At 36.8% G+C, this 26,853-nt stretch overlaps 3 protein-coding genes and 4 non-coding genes across 17 annotated transcripts; 4 read left to right on the top strand and 3 right to left on the bottom strand.

The window, feature by feature from the left end:
- Nucleotides 1-533: 533 nt before the first annotated feature.
- LOC6579808 (probable phospholipid-transporting ATPase IA) lies at nucleotides 534-26,853 on the top strand. Of its 11 annotated transcripts, none has more exons than XM_015163882.3 (12): nucleotides 535-918; nucleotides 2,368-2,896; nucleotides 17,702-17,828; nucleotides 18,003-18,186; nucleotides 18,254-18,414; nucleotides 18,481-18,678; nucleotides 18,746-20,117; nucleotides 20,243-21,049; nucleotides 21,522-21,775; nucleotides 21,841-21,939; nucleotides 26,302-26,384; nucleotides 26,729-26,853. In XM_015163882.3, the coding sequence occupies exons 1-12, from the start codon at nucleotides 841-843 to the stop codon at nucleotides 26,824-26,826; spliced, it is 3,990 nt and encodes a 1,329-aa protein (XP_015019368.1). In that variant the 5' UTR covers nucleotides 535-840; the 3' UTR covers nucleotides 26,827-26,853. The 11 variants fall into 11 exon arrangements, with proteins under 11 accessions (XP_015019373.1, XP_015019368.1, XP_015019371.1 ...); XM_015163885.3 differs by lacking the exon at nucleotides 26,302-26,384 and adding an exon at nucleotides 25,450-25,481; XM_044010791.1 differs by lacking the exons at nucleotides 26,302-26,384; nucleotides 26,729-26,853 and adding an exon at nucleotides 23,582-25,100 and having other exon boundaries at nucleotides 549-630; nucleotides 786-918.
- On the bottom strand, nucleotides 1,188-1,261 carry Trnai-aau. The gene has a single exon. It is a non-coding gene; the product is annotated as a tRNA-Ile (tRNA).
- Nucleotides 3,488-4,548, bottom strand: LOC6579815 (trypsin alpha-3). Its single transcript, XM_002005653.4, has 2 exons — nucleotides 3,665-4,548; nucleotides 3,488-3,600 (listed from the first exon to the last, which is right to left on the bottom strand). The coding sequence occupies exon 1, from the start codon at nucleotides 4,519-4,521 to the stop codon at nucleotides 3,736-3,738; it is 786 nt and encodes a 261-aa protein (XP_002005689.1). The 5' UTR covers nucleotides 4,522-4,548; the 3' UTR covers nucleotides 3,488-3,600; nucleotides 3,665-3,735.
- Nucleotides 6,351-6,424, bottom strand: Trnai-aau. The gene has a single exon. It is a non-coding gene; the product is annotated as a tRNA-Ile (tRNA).
- Nucleotides 6,832-6,954, top strand: Trnal-caa. The gene is made up of 2 exons: nucleotides 6,832-6,869; nucleotides 6,910-6,954. It is a non-coding gene; the product is annotated as a tRNA-Leu (tRNA).
- Trnan-guu lies at nucleotides 7,141-7,214 on the top strand. The gene has a single exon. It is a non-coding gene; the product is annotated as a tRNA-Asn (tRNA).
- Nucleotides 16,728-17,430, top strand: LOC116804173 (protein D2). The gene has a single exon (XM_032730664.2). The coding sequence runs from the start codon at nucleotides 16,808-16,810 to the stop codon at nucleotides 17,369-17,371; it is 564 nt and encodes a 187-aa protein (XP_032586555.1). The 5' UTR covers nucleotides 16,728-16,807; the 3' UTR covers nucleotides 17,372-17,430.

Raw genomic sequence — 26,853 nt, 5'->3', positions numbered from 1 at the left:
TGAAGTTAAATTATGATTAATCTCTATGTTTAAAATGTAAAAAATAAGTTGAAATCGACAAGTTTATAGAATATAAGACATAAGGCGTTTTATACCAATATGTTATAGAATAAAATACATCTGTAGCTCGTTTTAAAAATCTGTCTCTTTCTCAAGCAGTACACTGGGATAATGCATATTTCAGTTATTTTCTTTTTGAATTATAACGTATAATTGCTTATCAGCTATTTGGCGTTGCCAGATCTTTAAATGGCGGTGCAGCCCTGGTCAAAGCAGATTTTCACTTGTAGCGCTTCTCTTAAGTAATTAAATCAATAATGTTAGAAACAGCTGACCGCTGTGATCTATTAATAAAATAAACAGTTCTTTATTTTTTAGGTTCTAAAATTACAGCTATGGGTTAAAATACAGATTTTATAAAATATGCGTTTATATATTTCGTAAATAATTCCTTTACAAGTAAGCTGTTGAATGGCTTTGCAGAGCATAACGGCAGTCCACTGTATAATAACATTCTGTTATTTATTCTGTTTATTAATCAGTATGTTTTCGCGTCCACAGCTAAAAGCGTGTGGTTGTTTCTATTTGCTTGGTTTCACCTTATCAACAAATATTAAACAATAACAACATGTATGTGTTCGTGTGGTAGATAATACCAATAGTTAAACATGCATTAGTGCCAAAGGCACAGTGCACTTTGTTATTCATATTTTCCTTCGCGCCTGTTTGTGAGTGCTATTTTTTGTTGGTGCTCGTTCACACCAGTTGCTTAAATATCTGCGCAGATCTGAAGCCCCACACATACTCACATGGTGTCCCGTTACCACCTACAAGAAGAAGATGCCGATGCACAAACAACTGCACCAAGGCAAAGTTATCGTCGTTCACGCCCCGAATCTGCCGGCCTCTTGCAAACACGTAAGTAAACATTAGCAATACGTATTCGCAATCACGTAAGTAAGTAAACATTAGGAATACAAAGTTAATTTACGTGAATCATAAGTTCGATTGAAATACATAGTGATTCTGTTTAAAAGAAATGTTTTCAATTTCCTAGTTAGTGCTCTACATTATTGATAAGATTGAGTGGGCGTCATGTGCTATATATAAGATAGGCATGTAAGGAACTTACTGTTTGGTTTGGCTTTTAAAAATGTTTATATAAAAAAATTAAAAGAAAAAAAATCTGGCCCATGGGGGGATCGAACCCGCGACCTTCGCGTTATTAGCACGACGCTCTAACCAGCTGAGCTAATGGGCCATGTTGACAGTACTCGTCTAAATGTTGTATACGTAATGAATGCTTGGCGATTGTTTATATGAATGAAAATAACTTATTTTATTTTAAATAAGTGTTTAGTATTTATTGACTTAACATGCAATAGAAATCAATAAATATGCATTATTTAATTCTTGTTATGTCGTGAAATATTTAGCTTGAGTTTGTTTTGATTTTCTAAATCATATTTTGCTTACCTTCTGTTTCGGCTTCGGCTTCGCTGTAGTTAACAACTTTCACTTCGGCTTTCGTTCGTGGACGACGAAGGACATTTTATTGAATGTCCTTTTTGTTGCGCTTAGTTTAGCTTCGTTTCGCTTGGCTTGACTTTGCTTTGGCAGTTGGCTTTCGGCTTTCGCACGTTATGGACACGCATTTTGTGGTACGGCGGCAAGGCTACAAAAAAAAACAAACAGAAGTTATTTGGGCGAAAATCACAACAGCGCATCTGAAGTTATGTAGATATAGATACGCGTTTATATTCTGAACTCGCTAATTGGCCTTAACTATAATTAATTAATGTACTTAATTGTGCGATAATTGAAAACCTGTGCATTTACGTGATGAAAACTTAGCAGCTGCATAGCTAATGCAAATTTGTGCCTTTAGGAAAATCAACAAATCTGATTGTTGATGCATATGTACTACGATATATATGGTATATATATTGTATATATAAACTGTATAGTATAGTTGCTGTCAGCGAGAACTGCATATGCGTGACAGCCAAATAACTATGTGTGTTTTAAGTGCTATAAATTTTTGATGTACAACTTGTAATGGTTAGAGAGACGAAACAAGTAGAAATATTAGACAGCCAAAGTTGTGGATGGCTGTCAGTTGTTTAGGTTCTCAGAGACATGTCCTTAGCGCTCTGAGTTCCAGGCTTGGACTTGGGCTTGGGTTAAAGACCCTTATATAACTGTGAATATGTTCTAATTAAATAAATATATATATATCATAGCTAACTGCTTTAAGAGGTGCCTTGATCTATACGCTATACATACACACGCATACACTTATATATCTACTAAGTGCCTTGGCTTTCTAAGCCCTCGACTCTAACGAATATGTCTGGCTGTTATCAGCGCCAGAGCTTGGAGCTGCAAGCAAAGAACTCGCCCAGCATTTCCGTGGAGCTAAGCAGGACCAATACCACAGCCAGCTGTAATCCCAGCCAGCGACGGCGACAGCAACGCTCTTCACTGCATCGCCAGGAGTCCTGGTTTCGACATTCCATGCCGCCAGCTATCAACAGAGACTTTGAGTCGTTGGAGCATCTGCAGACGCAGGAGACGAGCAACGGCCTCGATGAGCAGCTGGCTGCATCGTTGAGCGGCAAGCTGCCCGTGCTCAGCCATACGAGCATCCATCTGAACAGTGCCAATAGCAATCTGGGATTCATTGACTCCGACACGCCCAACACGCCCATCACGCCGCAGTCCAGCTCCTTGGCTGGCACACTCTCTTCCTGTCAGCCGCCAGCAGAGCCCGGTGGCTCGCGGCACAGATCATCCCGTAATCGCAAGGACTCCCGTGCCTCCATCCTGTCGAATGCGGCACGCGGAATACGCATGACCACTTCATTCCTACGTCGCAAACGCAAGGAATACGAAGGTGAGTGAGCGTTATCTATGAAGCTTGGATTAATAGTAATGCTTTTTATACTGCTTGGAATTGGTAGAGTTTGTTTTTTACCTGAGAGAAAAGTCTCACTTCAAATATGTCCGCGTAAAATCGAATTTATTTTATTTTTTTTCAATTAAACAATTATTTCCACATTTTTTGCGCTATTACTGAAGCATTCTAAATATCCACATCAAGCGAAATGAATCAATTAAATATGACTCGAAACTTATATATACTTTTCTTGATACGAAAGTAATTTAAGTTTAAGCAAATAAAAACGAACTGAAATAGAAAAGTTTTGCTAAGAGCTATTGGAATATATGATTAAGAGAGTTTATTGAATCAGAGAATATGCTTCACCTTGTGTACCATAATCTCTGCTCTGGTTTAAATGAGCCAACGATTCAGTGCGTCAGCTCATGAACTATAATTTTGCATTGTAAACTATTGATATATATATTTTAACATACTATTATATTACTCATAATTGTTAAATTCATCATGATGATCAATGCTATATACACTATGTAAAAGTATTTTTGATGGGAATGATTCGAGTAATGAACCAACTACTTTCGATTCACAATAATGCGTCCACTTGAGTGGACAATTCGGGGTCGCATTGTACAGCACCGTTTTCAAAGCCCTCTCATATTTATTCATTCATTGCAAGTCTGGAATATAGTTATAATCTGTAAGTCAAAATCAAAGAGCACTTGAGTACAATATTATTCAGCAAAGAGGACTTAAACGAACCCAGAACGCTTTGGCCACTTATATTTTGAATATGTAGTTCATTAGTTTATCTAAAATCAGCTTTGTTTGCGCTAAAGTGTTTTCGCCGTTTTGATGATCCAATCGCGTAGTATCGCCACATCAGCGTAGATGCCCGGATATTCGTCTTTGGCGCAATTTGTGCCCCACGAAACGACGCCAACCAGCTCGCCGCCAGATACAAGGGGTCCGCCGGAGTCGCCCTGGCAGGCGTCCTTACCGGGAGATGCGGCACAGATCATAGTCTCCTGGATCTTGTCGCCATAGCTATATTGGGGACTGGCGCATTGCTTACGGCCCACAATGAAGGTATTGATATAGAGCAGACTGTCAGGACGACTTCCACGGTAGCTGGTAGTGCCCCAGCCGGAGACGATGGCAGGGGCGCCATGTTTAGGCGTGCTGCTGGCTAGCTTAATCGTTTTAATGGAGTTGCTTAACTCGAGTTTCGACTTGAGTCTGATCAAAGCCACATCGTTCATTTTGTCATCTAAATTGTATTTAGGGTGCGTCGTAAAGGCCTTAATGCCGACACTACTTCCGCCAGATTTGATAATGCTGCCAGCTCTGATCCCCAGATGGTCTATATTCCTTTCCATCCCGAGCAAGCAGTGGGCGGCGGTTAGAACCAAATCTGGTTCAATTAGGCTGCCACCACAGTAGTGCTTGTCAAAAAGCTGCAGCGAAACTTGCCAAGGATACGCCTCCAATATAGCCGGAGAACCACCCACAACGCGTCGATCTATATGTGGCGGTATTGAATTCCAAGGCTCTACAGCGACAAAGGCCAAGGCGGGCAGAGAAGTGAGCACTACTACTATTGAGATCTTCACAAACATTCTGATTCGTCTGTTCCAGTCTTGGTTCTCGATCCGCTTTATATAGACTCAATTCGAAAAATTTCTGCATCATTTGGATCGCAGAGAAAATCGGTTCTAATTGCATTACACGGTCTCATTATATATTAATTCTGTATTTTTTAATTTCTATATAGATGAGGCATAAAATCCAAATTGACATGCCTTTATCCTATTGAATTAGGGATTTTGTAAATGTCTACAAAATACACGAGAAATACATAATATTTCCAAGTGGTTGTTCTCTTGCTCAAGATCAAAATACATTAGACTCTTTATCGATATATATATATATTGCTGATAGATATATAAATACATATAGTATGAACATATATCTATTGTGTACACACTTGAAAACTGTGCTGCAGGACTATGAGTCGCCCAATATTTATAGGTGAGACTATATAGTTTTTTATAAGAAAAGCGAGTTTTTATCTGTAATGATCGAGATATACCTAAGATATTATATAGTGCTCTGCTGCTAGATAAGTTCTTCAGTGTTGAGCTTTTGCTTTTGAATAACTAAAGATAGCACCTTCAAGTTATGTCTACGATATATATAGTAGTACTAAGAGCTCCGTGAGTGATTATCTATTCCTTACATTTTAAAATGCCAATCAATATCTAACTAAGTCCATAATGTTATTGCAAACAAAACTTTTAGAGCCTGAGAACGATAGTTTATTATTGAGACACCCGTCGACTGTCACGTCGCTTCCATTAAAACGTTTTCAGCTTCCGGCCATAGTTTATCGTCTGTTTGCTTACTACTGTATATTACGTAAGCCAGACGTATCAAATATAATGATAAAAAAAATTTTTGTTATGAAATTTACGAGTTAGCTTTACTGTCCATGCACATTTCACTTAGTTGCTCATCACTCAGGCCCTGCAAGTAAATTGATTATGGATTGAAATTGAAAATAGATGAGATAAAAAAGGTCAAATTTAGAGCTACCCAATCATCATCATCATAGTCTTCATCAAGGTAGGAGGACTGCATTTCTTCCATATCTGAATTCTCTGTATAAATATGATAGTCGATAAATCGATTGAAAGTTACATGTTTTTTAGTTCCCTCCCATCCATGTCCCTTGATTTCGTGCTTAACCGCATCCTTGAACATCAGTATGGACTTCTGGCAGATATGCTTATCCGATTTCGCAGCGGTTACATTCATTTTCGTTGTGTTTTAAAAATATATTAATGAACAAGGACTCTTAATTTAACAATCAAAATTCAACTGGTTACTATGAAAGGAAAAAATGTGTATATTTATATATACACACATTTGTAGTCACACCTTGAGTTTAAAGTTAATTAAAACCATTAGCTTTTAGGCTTTGCCATCTTTGATAGATAAGAAATTAAATGGCACTTGGCCCAGTCCAGCTCTGAGATCATCAAATGTCTCAGCATAAGCGCACTTACTAGGATTTCTCTTACTTTACTTCGCAATGACATCATCCACGGGGGGGTTGGGACGGTATATCCTAATGTGTATTACTTGGTTGTGATTGTGCCTGAGGATACGTTGACATTTTCCACTTATTGCTATGAAGCTTTTCATTCTAAATTGCTTCATGTCCAGCATATAATATCGTTCCGTAGTCCCAACGACTCGGTTTCCCGGGATTATCGTTGCTTTAAAAATCAATGAAAATTGCTTCATGTGTGTGGCGTGTGTGTCCTCCTCCTGTCTCTCTTTATTCTCAGTACATTTGCGAGCAATAAAAAACTGTTCCATACACTCCTTCAGATACCTTGAAAAGGTTGCGGAAAAATTAAAGAAAAAAAGAAAAATAAATGGCTGGCCCATGAGGGGATCGAACCCGCGACCTTCGCGTTATTAGCACGACGCTCTAACCAGCTGAGCTAATGGGCCGATGGCGTTTTCTTGTCAAAGTCACTTTAAAACCGATTGAACACTATATGTGTTGTGAATGAGAATTTTATGTTTGTTTTGGCCCGTATAAATAAATACACATAAAATAGAAGCAAGTACATATTTAATACATATAATTATAATATAAACAAAACAATGTCTCAATATTTAATTGTTAAAAATAATTCTTACTGTATTTAATAATAATTATAATCAATAAAAATTAATATTGAAAAAAATAAATAAAATATAAACTTTGGTATATAGTATAAATAGTATCCATTTAATACAAATAACAAGCATAATTTATTTGCGCCTAAAACAAGCTTTTAAATATTAATTAAATTTCACCCTGTTACATTCGGTTCTATCGTATAAGTTTGATTTGAGTCGTGCTGCATCCAAGTGTCAGGATGGCCGAGCGGTCTAAGGCGCCAGACTCAAGATTATAAATCTTGCCTCTTGAACAGAGGTTCGTATGAGCGTTCTGGTCCTCTCTGAGGGCGTGGGTTCGAATCCCACTTCTGACAAAATCTTTTTGGAATTATTTTTATTTTAAATATAAATATTTCCTACGACGACAAAATTATTAAAATATTATATTTACAGAATTTATGAAATATTTTAGCAAAATACCTTTAAATAATAGTATGTTTACAAACCTGTGTATTACAGCACATGTATTAAATAATATTGTGTCTTACAGTTCAACAAGTGCCTCCGTGGCGCAATCGGTTAGCGCGTTCGGCTGTTAACCGAAAGGTTGGTGGTTCGAGTCCACCCGGGGGCGAATATAACATTTTGGTTTTATTTTTTATTTTTATAAATATGTACGTTGCATATGCATATATTTTGCAACTTCATTTCTGAGCCAAACACAATAATTTTGCAGAATATATATTATTCAATTACAGTATAATTTTAGTTAACAGTCAAATAACAGCAGCAAATAATAAATTTGAAATGCACAACATTTAATGTGGTGGGTTCGTTAGGTTGATATTTTTGCGCCACTTTTGTTAGTGGTGAAATTAGAGCTCAGGTGGTAACATTTGCTATGTTTTAGTGCTCTTCAACACATGCATATGTGAATATTCTCTCTCACGTACGCATAAGCTAGTCGCTGGCGGCTTTTGTTCAGTTGCTTTCGAAACCCACTCGCGCAAACTACGTGGATCGACTGAGTTGCTAATAGAAACTCCTCGCGGTAGATTTTTGTGATTATAATATCGCTTTTGTGGAACTGCATATTTGGAATAGCATATTGTGGTGGAACAATGCCCGGAAGCATATCCGTATTTAAATATATTTTGAATTTAAGTGCAGAGTGAAGTCATTAAAAACAAAACACGGCAAAGGTGGATAATAGATGTTAACGACAACAGTTATTCACAAATCCCGTATACAAGATGCAGATGTGCAATAGTATTGGCTAATCTACACAGTAATTGCGGCTTCACGGTGGTTTCTTATGCGCCACGTCTTATATATCAAAGTGTGCGTGTGCGTTAGTGTGCTTAAATGAGTTAAATCCATGACCAATCTAATGTTGATTCAATAGAATACTAACGCACACATTTATATGCATGCTAGCCTAATACATGTGTGTTTACATATTATATCTAAGACGGTGTGGGTTGGCGCCTTCTATTAATTCTGCTTTATTCTGTTCAACACCTCATACTCTCTCTACGTGTGTGTGTGTGTGGCGTTCTCCTGCTCTCGCTCTCACTCTCGCTCTCGCTCTCATTTGTCAACGGCAATTGTCTTGTTTTTATACCCTGAACCCATTTTCAATGGGAAATCAGGGTATAATGGTTTTGTTGAAATGTATGTAACAGGGAGAAGGAGGCGTGGCAGACCCCACAAAGTATATATATTCTTGATCAGGGTGACGAGCTGAGTTGATTTGGCCCTGTCCGTCTGTCTGTCCGTCTGTCCGTCTGTCCGTCTGTCCGTATGTATGAACGCGTCGATTTCAGAAGATATAAGAGCTAGAGACTTCAAATTTTTTTTAAAATGTCCGTAATTACAGCGCGCATATCAAGTTTATCATTAAAAATCGATAACTCATCCCGATCTTTTTTATCGATAAAAAACCTTATCGAAACCCAGTCATAAAATTATATCTTCTACACCTTTATTGCTAGAGTCTCCAAATTTTTAATGTATGCTTATATGCAATTTATACAATTTCGGTTTTTGTTAAAATTTACCCCCCCACCTCTAAATTCACCCCCTCACCCTCACTTTTGTAAAAAGCGTATTTCAAATACTAGAGACTTGTGCTTTGGCAAGTACATGCATATTCATGTTATAATCATAATCTAAAAGTTTCATGAAGATCGTACGTCCATAAAAAAAGTTATTAAACAATTAAGTTCTCATAGTAAGCGCACACTGCAGCCCATGCGTGTTTATGCGTGGTTGCTTGTATGTGTATGTGTGTGTGTGTATGCGTTTGTGTCTGTATGCGTGTGTGTGTGTATGTGTGTCTATATGCGTGTGTGTGTATGTTTACCTGTGTGTGCGTACGTGCGTATGTGTGTGTGTGTGTGCGTGTTTCTTGTGTAAGCTGAAAGTCGCGAAAAAGTATTGAAATATCTATTGCTCCAAGGGTTCAGGGGATCTCGTAGTCGAGCAGTCTCGACTAGAGCTTTCTTACTTGTTTTTTATTGTGTTTAGTATTTCTCGCGGTTATTTCTTTGCCATTGTTGCATTATTGTAATTGTACTTTTTTCTCACACACACACGCATACACAAGGGTGTTTGTGTTCGTGTGTGTACACAAATGTTGTTCAAACTAGTTTCCTCGTGTTTTGTTATTTTTTTGGACTCTGTTTTAAATAATATTGTCTCCCCCTTTTTATCAAGTTTTTCGCTTTCAATCTCTATTTGAAAATTATTTATTTTGTTTTTCGTTGTTTTCGTTTTTCATGCAGTTTCATTGCAAACCTTGTGCCAGCACATCTCAGTTGATATTTTATTGATGTTGAAAGAAGTGAAATTTATTTCGCGCAGTTTTGATTAATAAAATATGTTTAATATCTATTATGCAGAAAGTAAACACAAATTACGCTCAGAAGGTAAAATTTGGCAAAATATAGCAGGAATTTAATTAAGTGTCATGGAACATATTTAGAAATATATAATATACATATTTTTTTCTTTTTATACATACATATTTAATGCTTGCCAAATTCATATATTTTGAAAATACATACATATATGTTTTTCGTTTTATTTATACATCGGTTACGTACGAATTTCAAAATAAATACAAAAATAAATAAAACGTCATTATTTTTATATTATACAAATAGGCCAAAAACAAATATAAATATAATACATTTTCGTTACATTTTTATGTAAGCAAACGAAAGTATTTCTAATTAAATTTTGTTTAATATTTAAATTTTAGAACGTATTTCACAATTCGTATGTTATATGTTTCGACTAAGGAGCTTAGTTTAATAATCTTCTGATCTTTTAGATCTTCTTGTTCTTTAGATCAAGAGAATATATACCCGCTATCCACTATTAATTGAGTAATTTTAAATACCACTGTCATTTGGTCTAGAGATTTAAATTATATTGAACCTTATATATTTGAATTAATTTAAATATTATTATGTTATTTGATACCTTTTATAGTTGATTTAATTCAAACATTATTTTATTCCTTTTACAATTTGTAAGGCTTTATATTCTCTAGGGGCGGTCTGTAAATTATCGTCTAGATATTTAAGATCTTATACAGGATATTTTACCATAGAGCTTGTAGATCTTGTTGATCATATTTTGTACAATTTTGCATATTTTGCCTGATTTTCGTCTTTATTTGTCTATGTAAAGAAATCTTGCATATATTCCAAATTTGAATGATATTTCAATAGTATATTATAGAACAAATATATTCGATACGATTCTCGATAAGTCATTTCCGTCCACTGTGCAAATGGCGTGGCCGCCTTTGGCCAGCTGGTCAATTATTGTTCGTTGGACAATAATTTCGTATTGATTCGTTTTTTACAATTACTTTGAATTCGATTGTTGTTGGTATTGAGGTACTTATACATATACCTATACATATATGCACATATGTATATTTGGAGACCTTGTCATACTTATACACTTTTAGGTTTTGTAAATGCAAATTATTTCATTTTAAAATGTGGAGAAATTTGCTTTATATACCTAAAGCGTCGCCATTTGGAAAACCTAAAAAATTGCTATTGGCTTGCCATATAAAGGCATATCGAGATACGCTTCATTTCTTGATTGGTTATGCATATAGTATACGACATATTATATATGTACATATGACAACTGTACCGAAGCAATATAAATTTCAGGTGAATATTTACATAAGAGTTCAATTTAACTCCTCGGAAGATGCAGTAAATTGCTAAAATAAATCACTGTCGTTCGCAAAATATAAATATACCTAGTAAACCCTATTCCATAAACAGAGCATAGAGAACTTGTGTAAAATTGCTTAAATATAACTAAAATAAATAGGAGTCTACTTACAATTCTAAATGTTAATATAGATATTTGCCAGAAGTACCGTTCATGAACTAGTTCACTAACTAAAGCAAGCTTTTTTCAATATTCTTGCATGAGTAAATTATTTGACTTAATTCAGGAATTTGTTCATTTTGAATTCTCCAATATTTTCAATCTGAACTAAAATGATTCATTTTTCATAAACCTGCTCATTATGAATTGTCAACTTGCATTTACACGTGAGTTTGTTCAACTAGTTAACCAGTTCAGTGTTCACTCATAGCCAACTGATAATATGGAAAAGTAAATAAAGTGATTCATCTGAGAACTGGTTCATTGTGAACTGCGAACAACATGCATTTACATGTGAATGTTGTCATAGGCAGGCCTTTGTTGTTGTGTTTGCACAAGTGTTGACTGTACAGGTACACAAAAGTGCTATCTGTGCTAGATATATAGTATATATACGATATACTATATAAGCGTATATACACACTGAGCTGAGCTGCTGTGAAATATGTCATTTAGCGTTAACTGATTGAGTGAGTCAACTTGAAAGTATTTTGGTTTGTTAAAGTTTCGTAAAAAAAGGCATTAAGCCATAGTTATTGAAGTTTAAATTAGCTACTTGTAAATGAGATTAGAAACTAGAATTTTAAATGCATATTTTGGTTGTTTTTATAGTTTTTGTTGTTGTTTTTGTTTTGTATATGGCAAATAGAATCCACAAGTAAAAATGTTTGGAATGAATCCAAAATATATATATATTATTTGATGCTGTTATTTATAGAAACTGAATAAAAACACAAAGCCAATTTTATTTTCTCTGTCTATACGTTGTGGTCTGCTATCTGGATAGAGCTCTACATACTATATATGTATGTATGAATATTTCGTTATTTTTGGATTTCCTTTCAAGTTAACAAAATGACTTGTAATTGTTTTTAGTTTCAGTAGGTTTACGCTATGTAGGTATGTACATCAGCTATTAGCCTTCGTATAGGACAAATGTCGTCATGTAATTACAGAAATCCACGACGTTGAGTGCCTGCTTTAATATTTATGATCAATTTTCGAGAGGGAACTGAATTAAGTTAGGGCGAAACGCTTAGCTACTCTGCTATTGATGTATTCTCTGTAATTTAGCACACGAAACTGAAGGACCAGGGCAAACATTTTCTTTATAGACTATATGTATAGTACACTGGACATCAGAGGTTTTGGCAGTGACATTGGGTCATGAAAGTCTTTGAAAGCATTTCTAGATTCCGGCTGTGAAAGTTGTTTATATGAATCACGGCTGAGAAAGTGTATTTCAAAGTGTGCGAAAAACTAGTTTTTTTTTTTTTTTTTTAACTTTGACATTTTTTAATACCCATTTTATTTAAACTTAAACTATTGTTTTAGTTAAAAGTCAAACGACTTTACATATTTATAAACATTTACAATTTTCTTTAAATTAAAGAATGGCTTAAGTGAAAAATACTTAAAGCCTAATGTGACTTTAAAAAAATAGGTATACTTCAATTAAAGTTAATTAAATTTCATTATAATTGTTAGGATACTAAGGTTTTAGTCGTAAAGTCTGTTTATATGAAATCTTTTAAGCAATAACTCTAACAAAGCGAGAAAGTTATCATATGAGATCATATATATACATATATATTTTGCTGAAGCAATTTGTTTACATTTTTATTGTATATATTTTAAATATATATGTAAATATGATTCATATGTGAGTTAGACACCATACGACGTTTGTTCAAAAAGTATCGGAAATTATACAGCTGTGATAAGGTCGTTTTTTTGTTGTTGTTCATCTTATTCTTGGTTGCCCTCTTTATGTGTTCAATCGTTGCGTCGCGACGTCCTTTCCTGGGGCTCTTCAGTTTCTGGAATAAGAAAAGGCAAGCGTTGATATTGGAATAATCTTTTAAGTCGACTTCACATTCATGAACACTAAATGTTCTATTGTTAAGAGCAAAAAGAGTTGTCACATTAAATTTGGTTGTTACAGCTGATTTTGCCTAAAAATCTGACATTTAAAAATCTATTCAGTTAAAGCTCGCGTAACTTTGAATGCGCTTAATTAAACCCGAGTATTTGTGTACTTGGAGTGTTTACTGTTGTCAAGGTGCACACGCAAAAGGACAATGCCTAACGTGAAGCAACGCATTTTACTGTTCTTTCCACGTACCTGGTGTGGACACACGCAAATTAAGGTGTTTACTTATGATTTGTGAATGACAGAGAGACAGGTGAACAATGATGTGTGTGGGTGTGCGAGTGTGTGTGTGCTGTGTGTGTTTGCTTGTTATTTCCTTGTAATATTTAATAGAAGGTCGTTGACATGGTTAGGCGTTGCCTACCTGGCTTTTTTTCTCCTTATCTTGTCTAATGAGTTTCCATTCATAAAATCGATATTCGATGTGTGAATAATTAGTTGGGAACGTGAATAAAACGAATTAATTGAAGGCAGCTCCGAGAGGCAACTCAAAATGTCGAGTTGAATTGAAGCGTAAATCAATAGTATTATCCAAATTGGTTTCAACACACAAAGAACTATACAGTGATATATAATAGAAGAATCATGTCAACATGACAGATCCCAATAGGAATAATAGTCCAAACTCAAACCCAAATCCGAATCCAAATCCAACTAATATCAATGGCAATCACAAGTCAACAAATGGTTCATCACAAACGGAGCCAGCTAGCTGCTCTACGAGTGTCAATCCCGCCCACAATTCCGGTGCCGGTACCGGCTCCGGTTCCAACAGATTTCAGCTGCCTCCGGCCTGGGCAACGGTGCCGGAGAAATTCCAATCGTGGTGCCAGAGACGCCTGCGCCGGCTGAGAGGCGAAGCCTTGAGGCATACGGCTACAACAGGACCCACAAGCTTTGCACCGCATGCCGGCACGGTCAACTATGTGGACAGCAGCGGCGACAGTGCCACCGACGTGGACGGCCGCATTGCTCCACGGCAACTGCCGAAGAAACCGCGAAAATGCAAAGTTTGTTTGGAGAAAATCAAGCGGTTAATCTTGGAGAAAGTATGCCGGAGGAAGCCCAAGTGCAAAGGTGTTTATTTCTTTAACTATTCCTGTTATCGTATACCCGAATCTCATCTTATCTTATATAATATCTTACATATCTTCTATCACATATCATTTATGAAATTTCACAAATCACTTATATATCTACGATTTCAATCGGACCTTCAGTTAGATATTTGAATTGAATTTGATCAGCATATCATGGAGATCTCTGATCTATGAAAAAGACAATTGAGAAGCCATATTAATCTTTGGCATTTACTGCATCACTATAATTATATATCAAGCTATATTTATTCTAGCTTGTAATCTTATCTTAAAGAGAGAGACAAAGATAGAAAGGAGAGAGACCTGTTTATCTTACAGGTAACTGACATTTGAAGCATGTTGTATCTTGCCTGAATATATATGTAGCAATTTTATATGATATGCGAGGGTAGTCTGAAAAGTTTATAGTTTTTATCATCAGAGCATCCTAGCTGATCCTGCTGATCATGAGTATGTATGCTTCATATATATATACATACTATAAGTCAATACAAATATATTTATGTTTGTCTAGCTGTCCATATAACTGCACTGTTTACAAGCCAATTTGCGCTTTTCGCAATCTTATCTTTAAGCTCAAGGAACATTTTAACTAATTTCAGCCAAACTATAACCCGTTCTATAAATGTACATCTACATGAGTACATATCATTATTTAGCTAATATGTGTTATATGACCACTGCAATTCGAATACTCACATTTATGGGCCCGGCCCATTTAGCGGTAAATCGTTATTGTTCCCTTGCGGTTGTGAAATGCACTCAAGGGAAGTTACTTTAGTGAGATATCCAAATATAAAATGAATTTAAAGTTAAAGTGCTCAACTAGTGAAATATCCTGTAAAAGCTGCGGCTTGTTGATAAGTTGTTCAAACCGCAAATAAGTATGAATTTGAAGTAGATATAGTATCTACTAGAATATATACTAGGTATAGTTTAGTTTATATATATATACGATAAATATTCAAACAGTATATTATATAGTTATAATATAAAATTAGTTCTAAGATTTCAGACTTGCATAGCTTTGGAATTTATAATTTTATATTCTTTCATATTTAGCTCAGGATAATAAATCTTCTAAAATTGTGAAATTTCTAATAATCTAATATATAATTGATTCCTAAACTTAGAAGTTGTTCATGAAAGACGTCTGTATTTTAATATAATGTTATATTTTATATATAATATAAATGAAATTGATTCATGTTAAAATATTAGTTGCTTAGATATATAAGGTAGCTGCCTCTCCTGATATACCCCATGTATACATCATATATGGCCTTTTTCTATTGATGTTCGCGCTTAGCGTAAGCCATATTTCAATGGGCCTGCGACACACTGCCCAAAGGACACAAATCAGAGCGTTGAAATCGCCTTACGTCTCTGCCGATGCCTACGTCTTCGCGTCCGTTTCTGCCACCACCACTGCCTCACCCCTCACCCCTCACCCCTTTGTCTGCATTTGTGACTCGCTCGGCATTAGGTTTGCTGTGCGTTATGCTTCGACCCTGAGTGCCTGGCAAAATTTGCTCATTATGGCCCACCTGGGCCAATTCGAGCGGCAGAGCAGCTGAAGTTTGGGGACGCCACCCAGTGGCAGCAGCAACGAGGCTCTCTCTCGCCTTGTATTCAGTCGGACAGTCAAGCTGCCAGAGCGAACAACACGCAGCACGCAACAAACAAAGAAATAGACGCAAAAGACGGCAGACAAGAAAAAACTGGGCCAACAATTTGTTGTAAATATTCGAAATGTGTTAAAAAATTTATTTTTTTGGACAAAAGTTTTAGTTGTGTTTTTTGCTGTCGGCAAGTGTTAAGCTGTGAAGCGGTATTTAAGTGCAACAAATTGTGGCACAGCCGTAGTTTACTATCGTGTGCATCACGTGGCATTCAGCTGCGTTCAATGTGTGACAAATCGATAATGCGCACTTTTTGACGCACTTTGATAAAAGTGTTTCTAGATATTGCTCAACAATTACTTCAGACTTGAAGCTACTTTCCGATTAGTGCCACATTAAAGATATATGCTTATATATGGTATATAGCGTATCGTATCTATATCGGTATAAATTATTCATGTTGTTGGCAAAATGTCAAAGTTGAAACGAGTTGTACGAAATGGGGCCGAAATTGAGAGCGCAAGCGCTGGCTCCGGCATCGTGAAGCTATTGCAACGCCCACTGGCCACGCCCACTTGTGGCTTATCAACAGCAGTAGGAGCCGAGTAGAGCCTGCAAAACATACAACCTGGAGGGCATACTGAGAGGAAAGTCAATCAACAGCAGGGAGAGCATCGCCTTTCAGGCGGTCGGCTCGGGCATCGAGGAGCGCTACGTGGCAGATGGAACGGATCAGGAGTCAATAGAGACGGCCGCAACGGAATTGATTGGCGACCTCAACGACGATTCGAATCGCATTCTAAAGTTGACAAAACGTCCAATTCGACGACGCAGACTATCGGTCAGGCCGTGCAGCAGACGCTGGGGCAGAATGAACTTTCGCAATGTCTATAGGGCGTTGCGTATACGTTGGAGTCGTAAGTTGAGCCCGAGATCTATTGTAAATCAGAGGGTGGAAAAACGAAGTGAAGGGATTTCAGATTAACATAGAGTATTGTGGTCGGGGGTTTTTTTTCACCTCATTCACCATAAGTCACAAATATAAAGAGTTTTTTATTGTATATAAAATACCTAATTAAGGAGTAGTAACCTTATGGAGCTAGTTCAATGTAGCTTCACAATCCGGTAACAAAATTCCAAATTCAGAATGTACGTCACCTGCCCCAAAGTTCCTCCGATCATTGAGCTGGGCATGCTGATGAAGCAGCATAGGATCATACCAGACGTCGTCACCTGCAGGCCCGAGTATGTCATCAATGTTGCGTATCATTGCGGTATCTCAGTCTCGCCTGGCTGCCATCTGAAGCCGTTTGATGTGCGATTCGAGCCCATCATACGCTGGATGTCCGATCCACGCAAGTTCTACACGCTGGCCATGGTCGATCCGGATGCACCGAGCCGTGCCAAGCCCATCTATCGCGAATGGCTCCATTGGCTCGTGGGCAATATACCCGGCTGCAATGTGGCCATTGGCCAGAAGCTGGTGGACTATATTGGCAGTCGTCCGCCCCCAGAGACGGGCCAACATCGTTACGTATTCGTGGCCTTCAAGCAGTTCTGCGAACTGGACTTTGACGAAACGTGCATATCGCAGGATACCTACGAGGGCAGGCCGTGCTTCAGCCTCCGGCGATTTGCCAAAAAATATGCCCTGGGCAATCCCATAGCACTCAATTTTTTCCTTGCCAATTTTGAAAATGATTTGAATTGAGTACGTTTATTATTCTGTGTTTGCGAAGGTGACAATAAAAATCGGATAAGAAACATTGACGTAGAAACTGTTGTAGTTAAGGGATTGGTAGAGTGATTGATTGAATGATGGAGCGAAAAGGCTGCTTCTGTTACAGTGAACATTGATGGTTGATGAATTCAATGTTTGATTGAATGATAAACTGTGTTAAATGTAACAATTGACCCTTTTGGCCTGCTTGATTGATAATCAATATGATAGACTAAGCAAGTAATATTTATGTACAATTTTCACTATATTGTGTGTCTGAAAATGAATTTTCGATTAAATTTCTTTTCTTTTTTCTTAAAGATGATGATGAAGAGCCACCAAACTTTGGCAGTTATGACTCGACTGACGACGATAAGCGCATCATAACGCTGAATGGGCCGCAGCCAACAAAATATTGCAATAACCGAATATCAACGGCTAAATATAAGTGAGTAATTATAATGGGCATCGATTATCAGAAGTAATGCCCGTGCGCATGCATTTGCCCATGGGCTATTTAAATGTCATGGCTTACTCTGATAAGATATGATCTAAATAGATGTTTGTATGTGTATTTGGTAGACTAATTGATTAATAAATGCTTCCGTTTCTATTTGCACAGTGTCCTCACCTTTATACCGTCGTTTCTCTTTGAGCAATTTCGGCGATATTCCAATATATTTTTCTTACTAATTGCATTATTACAACAAATTCCGGATGTATCGCCAACGGGTCGCTACACCACACTGGTGCCACTCGTATTTATACTGTCAGTAAGCGCCATTAAGGAAATTATTGAGGATGTGGTAAGTAATTAAATATTATAATCGATTATATATGATATACAAATATAAATATTTAATATTATAACAGAAACGACATCGCGCTGATAACGAAATCAATCATCGTGTGATTGAACGGCTAGAAAATGGCACTTGGACCACTGTGCGCTGGTCCGAGCTGACAGTTGGTGATATTATAAAGGTGGTCATCGATACATTCTTTCCTGCCGACTTAATATTATTATCGTCTAGGTGAGTAGCCAGTTGAATAAAAGATGAAATGAACTTTTACTAAACAATCTATCGATTTCTTTACAGTGAACCGCAGGCTATGTGTTTCATTGAAACTGCAAATCTGGATGGCGAGACAAACCTGAAGATTCGTCAAGGCATGCCGTCGACGGCCAAGTTATTGGACACAAAGGACTTGACGCAATTACAGGGTAGAATCGAATGTGAGCTGCCGAATCGGCTGCTATACGAGTTCAATGGCGTCCTCAAGGAGTTTGGCAAACCGTAAGTAATTCAATAACTTGCACTTACTAAATTGAATATTTATTTTAATATTGAAATCGTTTTGCAGCGCGGTTCCATTGGGCAACGATCAGGTGCTGCAGCGCGGCGCCATGCTCAGGAATACGCCTTGGATATTTGGCGTAGTCATCTACTCTGGACATGAAACGAAACTGATGAAGAACTCAACGTCGGCGCCGCTGAAACGTTCGACTGTTGATAAGCTGACCAATACACAGATCTTGATGCTGTTCATGATATTGATCTCACTCTGCATAACGAGTGGGCTGTGCAATTTGTTTTGGACGCAAAAACATTCCCCAACTGATTGGTATCTGGGCATCGGAGACTTCAAGAGCTTGAGCCTCGGCTACAATCTGCTGACCTTCTTTATTTTGTACAACAATTTGATACCCATTTCGTTGCAAGTGACACTGGAGCTGGTGCGGTTTCTGCAGGCGATCTTCATCAACTATGACATCGAGATGTACCACGCGGAGTCGAATATGCCAGCCAGTGCACGCACATCGAATCTGAACGAGGAGCTGGGCCTGATCAAGTACATATTCTCGGATAAGACGGGCACATTGACCCGGAATGTCATGGAGTTCAAGAAGTGCTCCATAGCCAAGCGCATTTATCAAACGGAACGCACGCCCGAGGAATCGGAGCTGGTGCAGAATATATTGCGTAGGCACGAGTCCTCCAGGGATATTGAGGAGTTTCTAGTCTTGTTGTCTGTGTGCCATACAGTTATACCAGAGAAGAAGGAGGATGGCACTATTATTTATCATGCCGCAAGTCCCGACGAACGAGCTTTGGTCGATGGAGCTCGCAGGTTTGGCTACATTTTTGATACACGCACCCCCGAATATGTGGAGATAAATGCATTGGGCAAGCGCATGCGTTTCGAAGTGCTGAATGTCCTTGAATTTACGTCGCAAAGGAAACGTATGTCGGTCATTGTACGCACGCCCGAGGGCAAAATTAAGCTCTTTACCAAGGGTGCCGATTCGGTCATATACGAGCGTCTCTCTCCCCGGGATCAGGCGTATCGTGAGGCCACGTTGCAGCATTTAGAGGAGTTTGCCTCGGAAGGCTTGCGTACACTCTGTCTGGCCGTGGCGGATATCGATCCCGAGGTCTACGAGGAATGGACTCACACACATCATAAGGCGTCGATCGCCCTGCAGTACAGGGAGAGCAAGCTGGAGGACTCGTCTAATCTGATTGAGACCAATTTACGTCTGCTGGGTGCAACGGCTATTGAGGATAAGCTACAGGATGGCGTGCCAGAAACAATTGATGCTCTGCTCCAGGCTGGAATATACATTTGGGTGCTGACGGGCGATAAGCAGGAGACGGCCATTAACATTGGCTACTCCTGCAAGCTAATCTCAAACACGATGGACATCCTCATACTTAATGAGGGCAGCTTGGATGTAAGTTAGAGATCTGATTAGCTTTTATTGCTTATTGCGAAAATAGCCCCTATTGACTCCACTTATATACTTATATACACTTATATACTACTGTATTTGTTATTAATCCTAACTTTCTGTTGCAGGCCACACGTGATGCTGTGCTGCGGCATGTGGGCGAGTTCAAGAGCTCCTCGACCAAGGATGCCAATGTGGCGCTCGTCATCGATGGGAAATCTTTGAAGTATGCCCTGACCTGCGATCTGCGTGGCGATTTCCAGGAGCTTTGCCTCATGTGTCGCGTCGTCATCTGTTGCCGCGTTTCCCCCATCCAAAAGGCCGAGGTCGTTGATATGGTGACACAGAGTACCAAGGCGGTGACCTTGGCTATTGGCGATGGAGCCAACGATGTGGCTATGATTCAGAAGGCAAGCGTGGGCATTGGCATATCGGGCGTTGAGGGTCTGCAAGCGGCCTGCGCCTCTGACTATTCAATTGCCCAGTTCCGTTTTTTGCGTCGCCTCATACTTGTACACGGCGCCTGGAATTATGCGCGCATCAGCAAGCTGATCCTCTACAGTTTCTATAAAAATGTCTGCTTATATGTGATTGAGCTCTGGTTCGCCCTCTACTCGGGCTGGTCTGGTCAAATTCTGTTCGAACGCTGGACCATTGGCCTCTACAACGTTGTCTTCACGGCCATGCCCCCATTCGCAATTGGACTGTTTGAGAAGTTCTGTACGGCAGACACAATGCTTAGGTACCCGCTGCTCTATAAGCCCTCACAGAATGCCAAACTGTTCAATGTGCGCGTCTTTTGGATATGGATCTTCAATGCGTTGCTGCACTCGGTGTTTCTCTTCTGGCTGCCACTGTTCGCCTTCGAGTCGGAATCCATTTGGTCTGATGGCAAGACGAGCGACTATCTGCTGCTCGGCAATATGGTTTATACGGTGAGTTGCATCGGAATAACAGGAGAGTGTAGATGTGAGAGAAGAGAGTAGAGTGTGTATTATATGAAATATAAGAACAAAGTATAATAAGTCGAGTCTATTTGTCTCATTCACACTCGCTCTGAGCAAGACACTTCGGCTCTATTCCTATTTGTCTGCTGTTGACTTCGTGTGACTCTCTTTTGACGAACATCAATTCACGAACACAATTGATCGCATGCATACTAATACATACGTCAAAGATCTTAACTCAATTGGTCGGAGAGAAAACAAAGCGGATCGTGAACGAGCTCTTTGAGGAACCGACGCAATCGGTTGCTCTCTTATTTTATTATTATTTGTAGACATTGAGAAACGATTAAGAACGAACTATACAGTATAATGAGCTAGGCCACTACGTTTATATTGATATATACATATTAATTCAACATGTATTATAATTTTAATATATTTTCTGCATTTTCCCTTTCAGTATGTAATTGTGACAGTCTGCTTGAAAGCCGGCCTTATTACCAGCTCGTGGACTTGGCTAACGCATGCCGCCATTTGGGGATCGATTCTGCTCTGGTTTTTGTTTGTGCTGATCTATAGTCATATCTGGCCATCGCTGAGCTTTGCGAGCAATTTCGCCGGAATGGACAGTCAGCTGCTGTCGACGCCGGTCTTTTGGTTCGCTTTGGTTCTGGTGCCCATTGCCAGTCTGCTGATCGATGTCATCTGCAAGCTGTACGTATAAATATATAACGAATTGATGATATGTATTTAATGTATATATACATATTTGCTTACAGTATACATAATACCGTTTTCAAAACTCTGACGGATGCTGTACGAGAGCAGGAGATACAGCGTAATGATCCCTCGCAGGTGATGGAAGAGTCGCGCTCCTCGTAAGTATTCCGTTAAAAGACAGAGCGAGCCTAACTCCTCTATATATATACATATATATATCTACACTACGTATTTTGCATTATTTCTGGGTTTATTTTCCTATACAATTGGTTAACTATCTATTTGGCAAAAAAAAAAAAAAAAAGACAAAAAGCAAAAAAAAAAAAAAAAACTACATTTTCAATTTGAATTGTTGCGCATCTTAAGTAGAGTTAGTTACGTTTTTTATTTTCTTATTTTCCTGTTAAGCAGGGATCGTCTATATAGTTGCCTATATAATTTGCAATTCGTTGCGATCCGTGCTTGATATTTGCATTTTTTGTTTCGCATTTGTATTTGTATTTTGCACCACCTTGTGAGACGTCCTTTAATTAAGCAATTAGTTAAGTTTGCATTTAATTAGTTACACAATTTAATTAATCTAGTAGTCACCTATCGTCTAACTGTTTATCTCTTAGTTTAAACGAAACCCTAATTAACTCTTTAGCAAGTTCTATATTTGATTTACTTAACAAACCACACGAAAGTTCTGAAAACTAGTTGGATCTAACTAAACTTATTTAATATATGTATATACATAACGGAAAAACAAACAGGTTTACATACAATATATTATCGGAAAAAAGTTTTTTTACTTTTCACAAAGTAAAAAGAAATTTATGTTGAGCTTGAAGCAAGTATTTGTTCTAGTCAGAACACCTTTTGCACCCGTTCACAGGGTATACAGCCATCATAATATATAACTAAGTATTAGTTCTTATACACAGAGAAACAACACAGCACAGGGTATTCAATAGTCGACTAAATTACAAGTAGCTTCTTGTTAGCAACGAAGAAACACAAAACATATTTGCATATTTATTGTATTATTGGATAAACATATATATATATTTATTTATATGTGTATATATTGTAGCAAAAATTGCTTGAAATTGAAATTACGTATTTATTTAGTCATGAATTCAAATTGTGTGTATTTTAATTTAGTAGCAAAATATGCATTAAATAAAAAAAAAAAAACAAAACAAACACAAAAGCAACTAAGAATATTATAGTCGGCTGCAATCGACTGCATAATACTCGTTCACGCTATGAATACTCTTCAATTTATTTATTTATTGTAATATGCACTACCATACATTGTATTTGATATAAAGACCTTCCCAAAGCTGACCTGATAAGTTTTGGGTCTCCGTTCTGCTGTGATATGCTTAAATACCTCGACAGATAAAATAATCCAATAATCTCTTTTATCATTGCGTGAACTTGTATCTGAAATAAATCAAAACACAATTCAAGATTATTAGCGGGCAAAATTGCAAATATTTATATAGATATCGAGTTAACTATTGTAATATTATTTACCTTATTAGCAACAATCAAATTTGAATTTAAAAACAAAAAAAAAAAAAAAAAAAGAAAAGACAACAAATGTAATTCTCTCTATCCTCTATCCTCTATTAACACACACAACATCCATACATACCCACACCCACACACACACACACACACACATTATAAAACAATGTTCGATCTGTAACAAATTTGTCAATTTATCCATATTCATTGTTAACAAATCCCAAATTCCCTCATGCCAAATCCACAAAAATTGTGTTCGACTACGATTAAAAAACAAAAAAGGGAAATTCGTTTTAAGCATGATTTGGACAAGAGATCGAGCGCGAAAAGGGAGAAGGCCCGGATGCGAGATTACCATTCAGGACAGAGCATAGAGTTTTCCGGTCGTCGTCTGCGTGTCGAGCATTTGGATTTCGATGAAGATCTGGAAGCCATGAATCAGCAACGGGAATACCATAGACGTCGGCACCGCTGGCAGGGCAGCGAGATTCTGCACATGTAGCTAAAGCAAGCTGCGAAGAGAGCAAGTTCCTTTGTCTCTATATACCATATATGTATATAATATTTATGTTTTAAATGTCGTCAATTGAAATAAATTATTTATATAAATGTTATAGAGTAAGTGCTCATCAAATTGATAGATAGAAATCTATGTGTATATATATATATATATGCTCAGGGCATGTCAAGCCATATCCATTATATATCAATCAGTCAGTCAATAATAATGAAAACTGTAGTATTCATACCTATATACATATACATATACATATATAGAGGATCATCTCTGTACAGATGCAAGTCTTAAAATTGATCCAACTGTGATACTGATTAATCTAGCTAAATGAATGTTTTCAAAGAGTTGCAATTTAATTTCATATTACATGTTGTTCATATCTTAAGTCAATTGTACCACGTTTACCTTGACAGTGAAATCAAAGTAAGGAAAGAAGAAGACGAAAGCATTCCATAAACTAAAACGAAACCAACGTCTAAAAGAATGTACAAAAGAAGTAGAAAACTTGTGTGTAAACCAGTTAACAAGATATTTAATTTAAGCTCAATTCTATTCCAGTCTCAATTGTTGTTGTTAGGCCCTGAACCCTTAGACAATGAGTAGAGTGGGTATATTGATTTTGCTAAGCTATATGTAACAGATATGAATTTCTGTATGAAGTATATATATATTTTTGACTAGCACTAACTAACGAGCTAAGTTAGAATTGTGCGTCTGTCTGTCTAAGTATATAATTGTTGTAGTTTATTCTTTAATAATAATTGAAAGTAAAATTTAGCTTCATACACGGTAAAATTTATTATTCGATTATAAGCACGGATGTCATTATATAAATCAAGCACAGTATCTATATGAATCTTTATATTAACGATAACTAGGATGTTTTGCGTTAGGAGCTCGTCAAATGGTTCAGGGTATTCACTAGTCGAACACTGCCGACTAGAGCAATCATATTTGTTTTTCAATATTGTTAATTTGTGAAATATTTAAAAATATATACATATATATATTGTTTTTAAAATATACTATAGTATCTTAAGTAAATCTGTATGCCATCCTTTCTAACCTACCTATGCAATTAATAACTATTTAAAAACCCAAAGATATTCCAACCAGAGAATCTATTAAAAGTCGTATATTCGAATAAAGCTAAAGTTAACAAAATGCAAAATTTCTAAATTGTCTTCAAGCCTGTGTCCGTATGTTAAATAGCAACTAAATAAAATATATATTTATTTATATATATGTGTGTATGTCAAATATATGTTTATGTAAACCAAAATAGAAGCTGATGTCTTAGTTTTTCATCAACTTGCATGCAATTTACTGATAATAAATACCCTACAACATTTTTGGGTCCCACTAACAGAACAAAACAGTTTGGCACCAAATTTAATACCAACAAAAAAGAACCAAAAACAACAAGAAAACTGAAGAACAAAATGTTGGAAATGTTTAGCACAATTCCTTATTTATTTTCTATTTTTATCACAAAAAGTAATTTATTTATTTTGCATTATATAAAATAAAATCTATGCAGTCTATATGAATATGAATTTTAAACAAACTTTCATCAATATACTATATATATATATTTTCTTGTGTGTGTGTGCTTGTATGTGTATGTGCGCAGTACTATGTATGCCTTGGGATCTATTATTCGGTGTAAGTAATACATAAAACAAATGTAAATTTCAGACAAACAAAATATCAAATATATAAATGTACACATATTGCGAGGGTAGTTCAAAAAGTTGCAGAACTTAATGGAAAATCGAAAGAAATTGGAAAACCCCTTAAGAATTTTCAAAGCTTCTTAAATCATATTCACTTTGCGAACTTGTCAGACTACCCTCGTATAAATATAATTTCATTAAAATCCAAACTCCTTAGTCATTTATCATATACAGTCACAAAACATCCATTCGTGTGAATAGGCTTCTAAAACAACTGTTGCAATTAGACTAGATTGTGTTAGGCAAATGGTAAAACAAAAAAAAAAAAAAAAAAAAAAAAACAGCACAGACGTTTGTAAAATATACAAATAAATACCTATCTTAAGGTTGCTTTCGCATTGCATGTTTCTGTTCTCAAACATATTTCTACTTTGGTTAACTAATATTGAAGAAACATAATTATTTTCTAAAAAATTTGCATGCTCCATAAAAAGTTTGTCACCTTTGATTGTAGACTTTTTATTGCTCTCCAAAAGCCGCTCACCTTTCTTTTTTTTTTTTTTAACGGTCTGTAGATGCTAACAATTCAAAATGAAAATAATTGTTGTACCTTAAAAAATTAAATAAATTGGTGAAAAGGCAGAAATTTAATAACTTGCTAAACAAAAAAATCCCAAAAATAATTCTTAAACTTTTTATGTTTGGTTTCAATTAAAAAAATATATTAAAAAGTAAAAGTGATATATTCCATTACAAACCATCTAAAAAAATCCAATCCCCCCGAAAAAAAAATACAATTAATTCTACAGATTTACTGAAACGGCGAGATTGCTACGAAATGTTTTCACCCGCCGTGCCAACACAAGAGTCGAAACGGAACTAGAATTATCGCGTGAGTACAAACCATATACCGAATCAGATCCAACGAATGTCCCCGATGTGCTATTAGTGCAGGACAAACAGGGTTTGGGCAGTACTTCATTTTTAAATGGGCTAGTTAACATATACATATACAGACAGTTAGTATATAGCAGTATATACCTGTGTATATAGCCATGGCTATCAGCTGTAGTGAATCGCTCAATAAAGAACAATGATATTTGAATTTATTTGTGCACTTCATCCACACGTTCATTAAAAACAAAATACCCTTTCCCCATCCCATACACGAATGACATATAATTACCGTGTCTGATATATCTATATAATCTGTTGGTACATTTCTTTTCCAACCAGATGGCTATGCATTTTCGCAAGAGGAGGGTGGTGCTGTACCGCAATCTATTGTTATACGGGCATATGACACGAATTTGCCCAAGCCAGAGGGCAATTGAAAAGCGGAAAAGGAAGATCGGGATATA

This window comes from Drosophila mojavensis, unplaced genomic scaffold (genome assembly GCF_018153725.1).
Source record: "Drosophila mojavensis isolate 15081-1352.22 unplaced genomic scaffold, ASM1815372v1 contig_80, whole genome shotgun sequence".
Taxonomy (NCBI): domain Eukaryota; kingdom Metazoa; phylum Arthropoda; class Insecta; order Diptera; family Drosophilidae; genus Drosophila; species Drosophila mojavensis.
The sequence above is the reverse complement of the archived record's forward strand: the minus strand, read 5'-3'. Positions and strand labels throughout refer to the sequence as shown.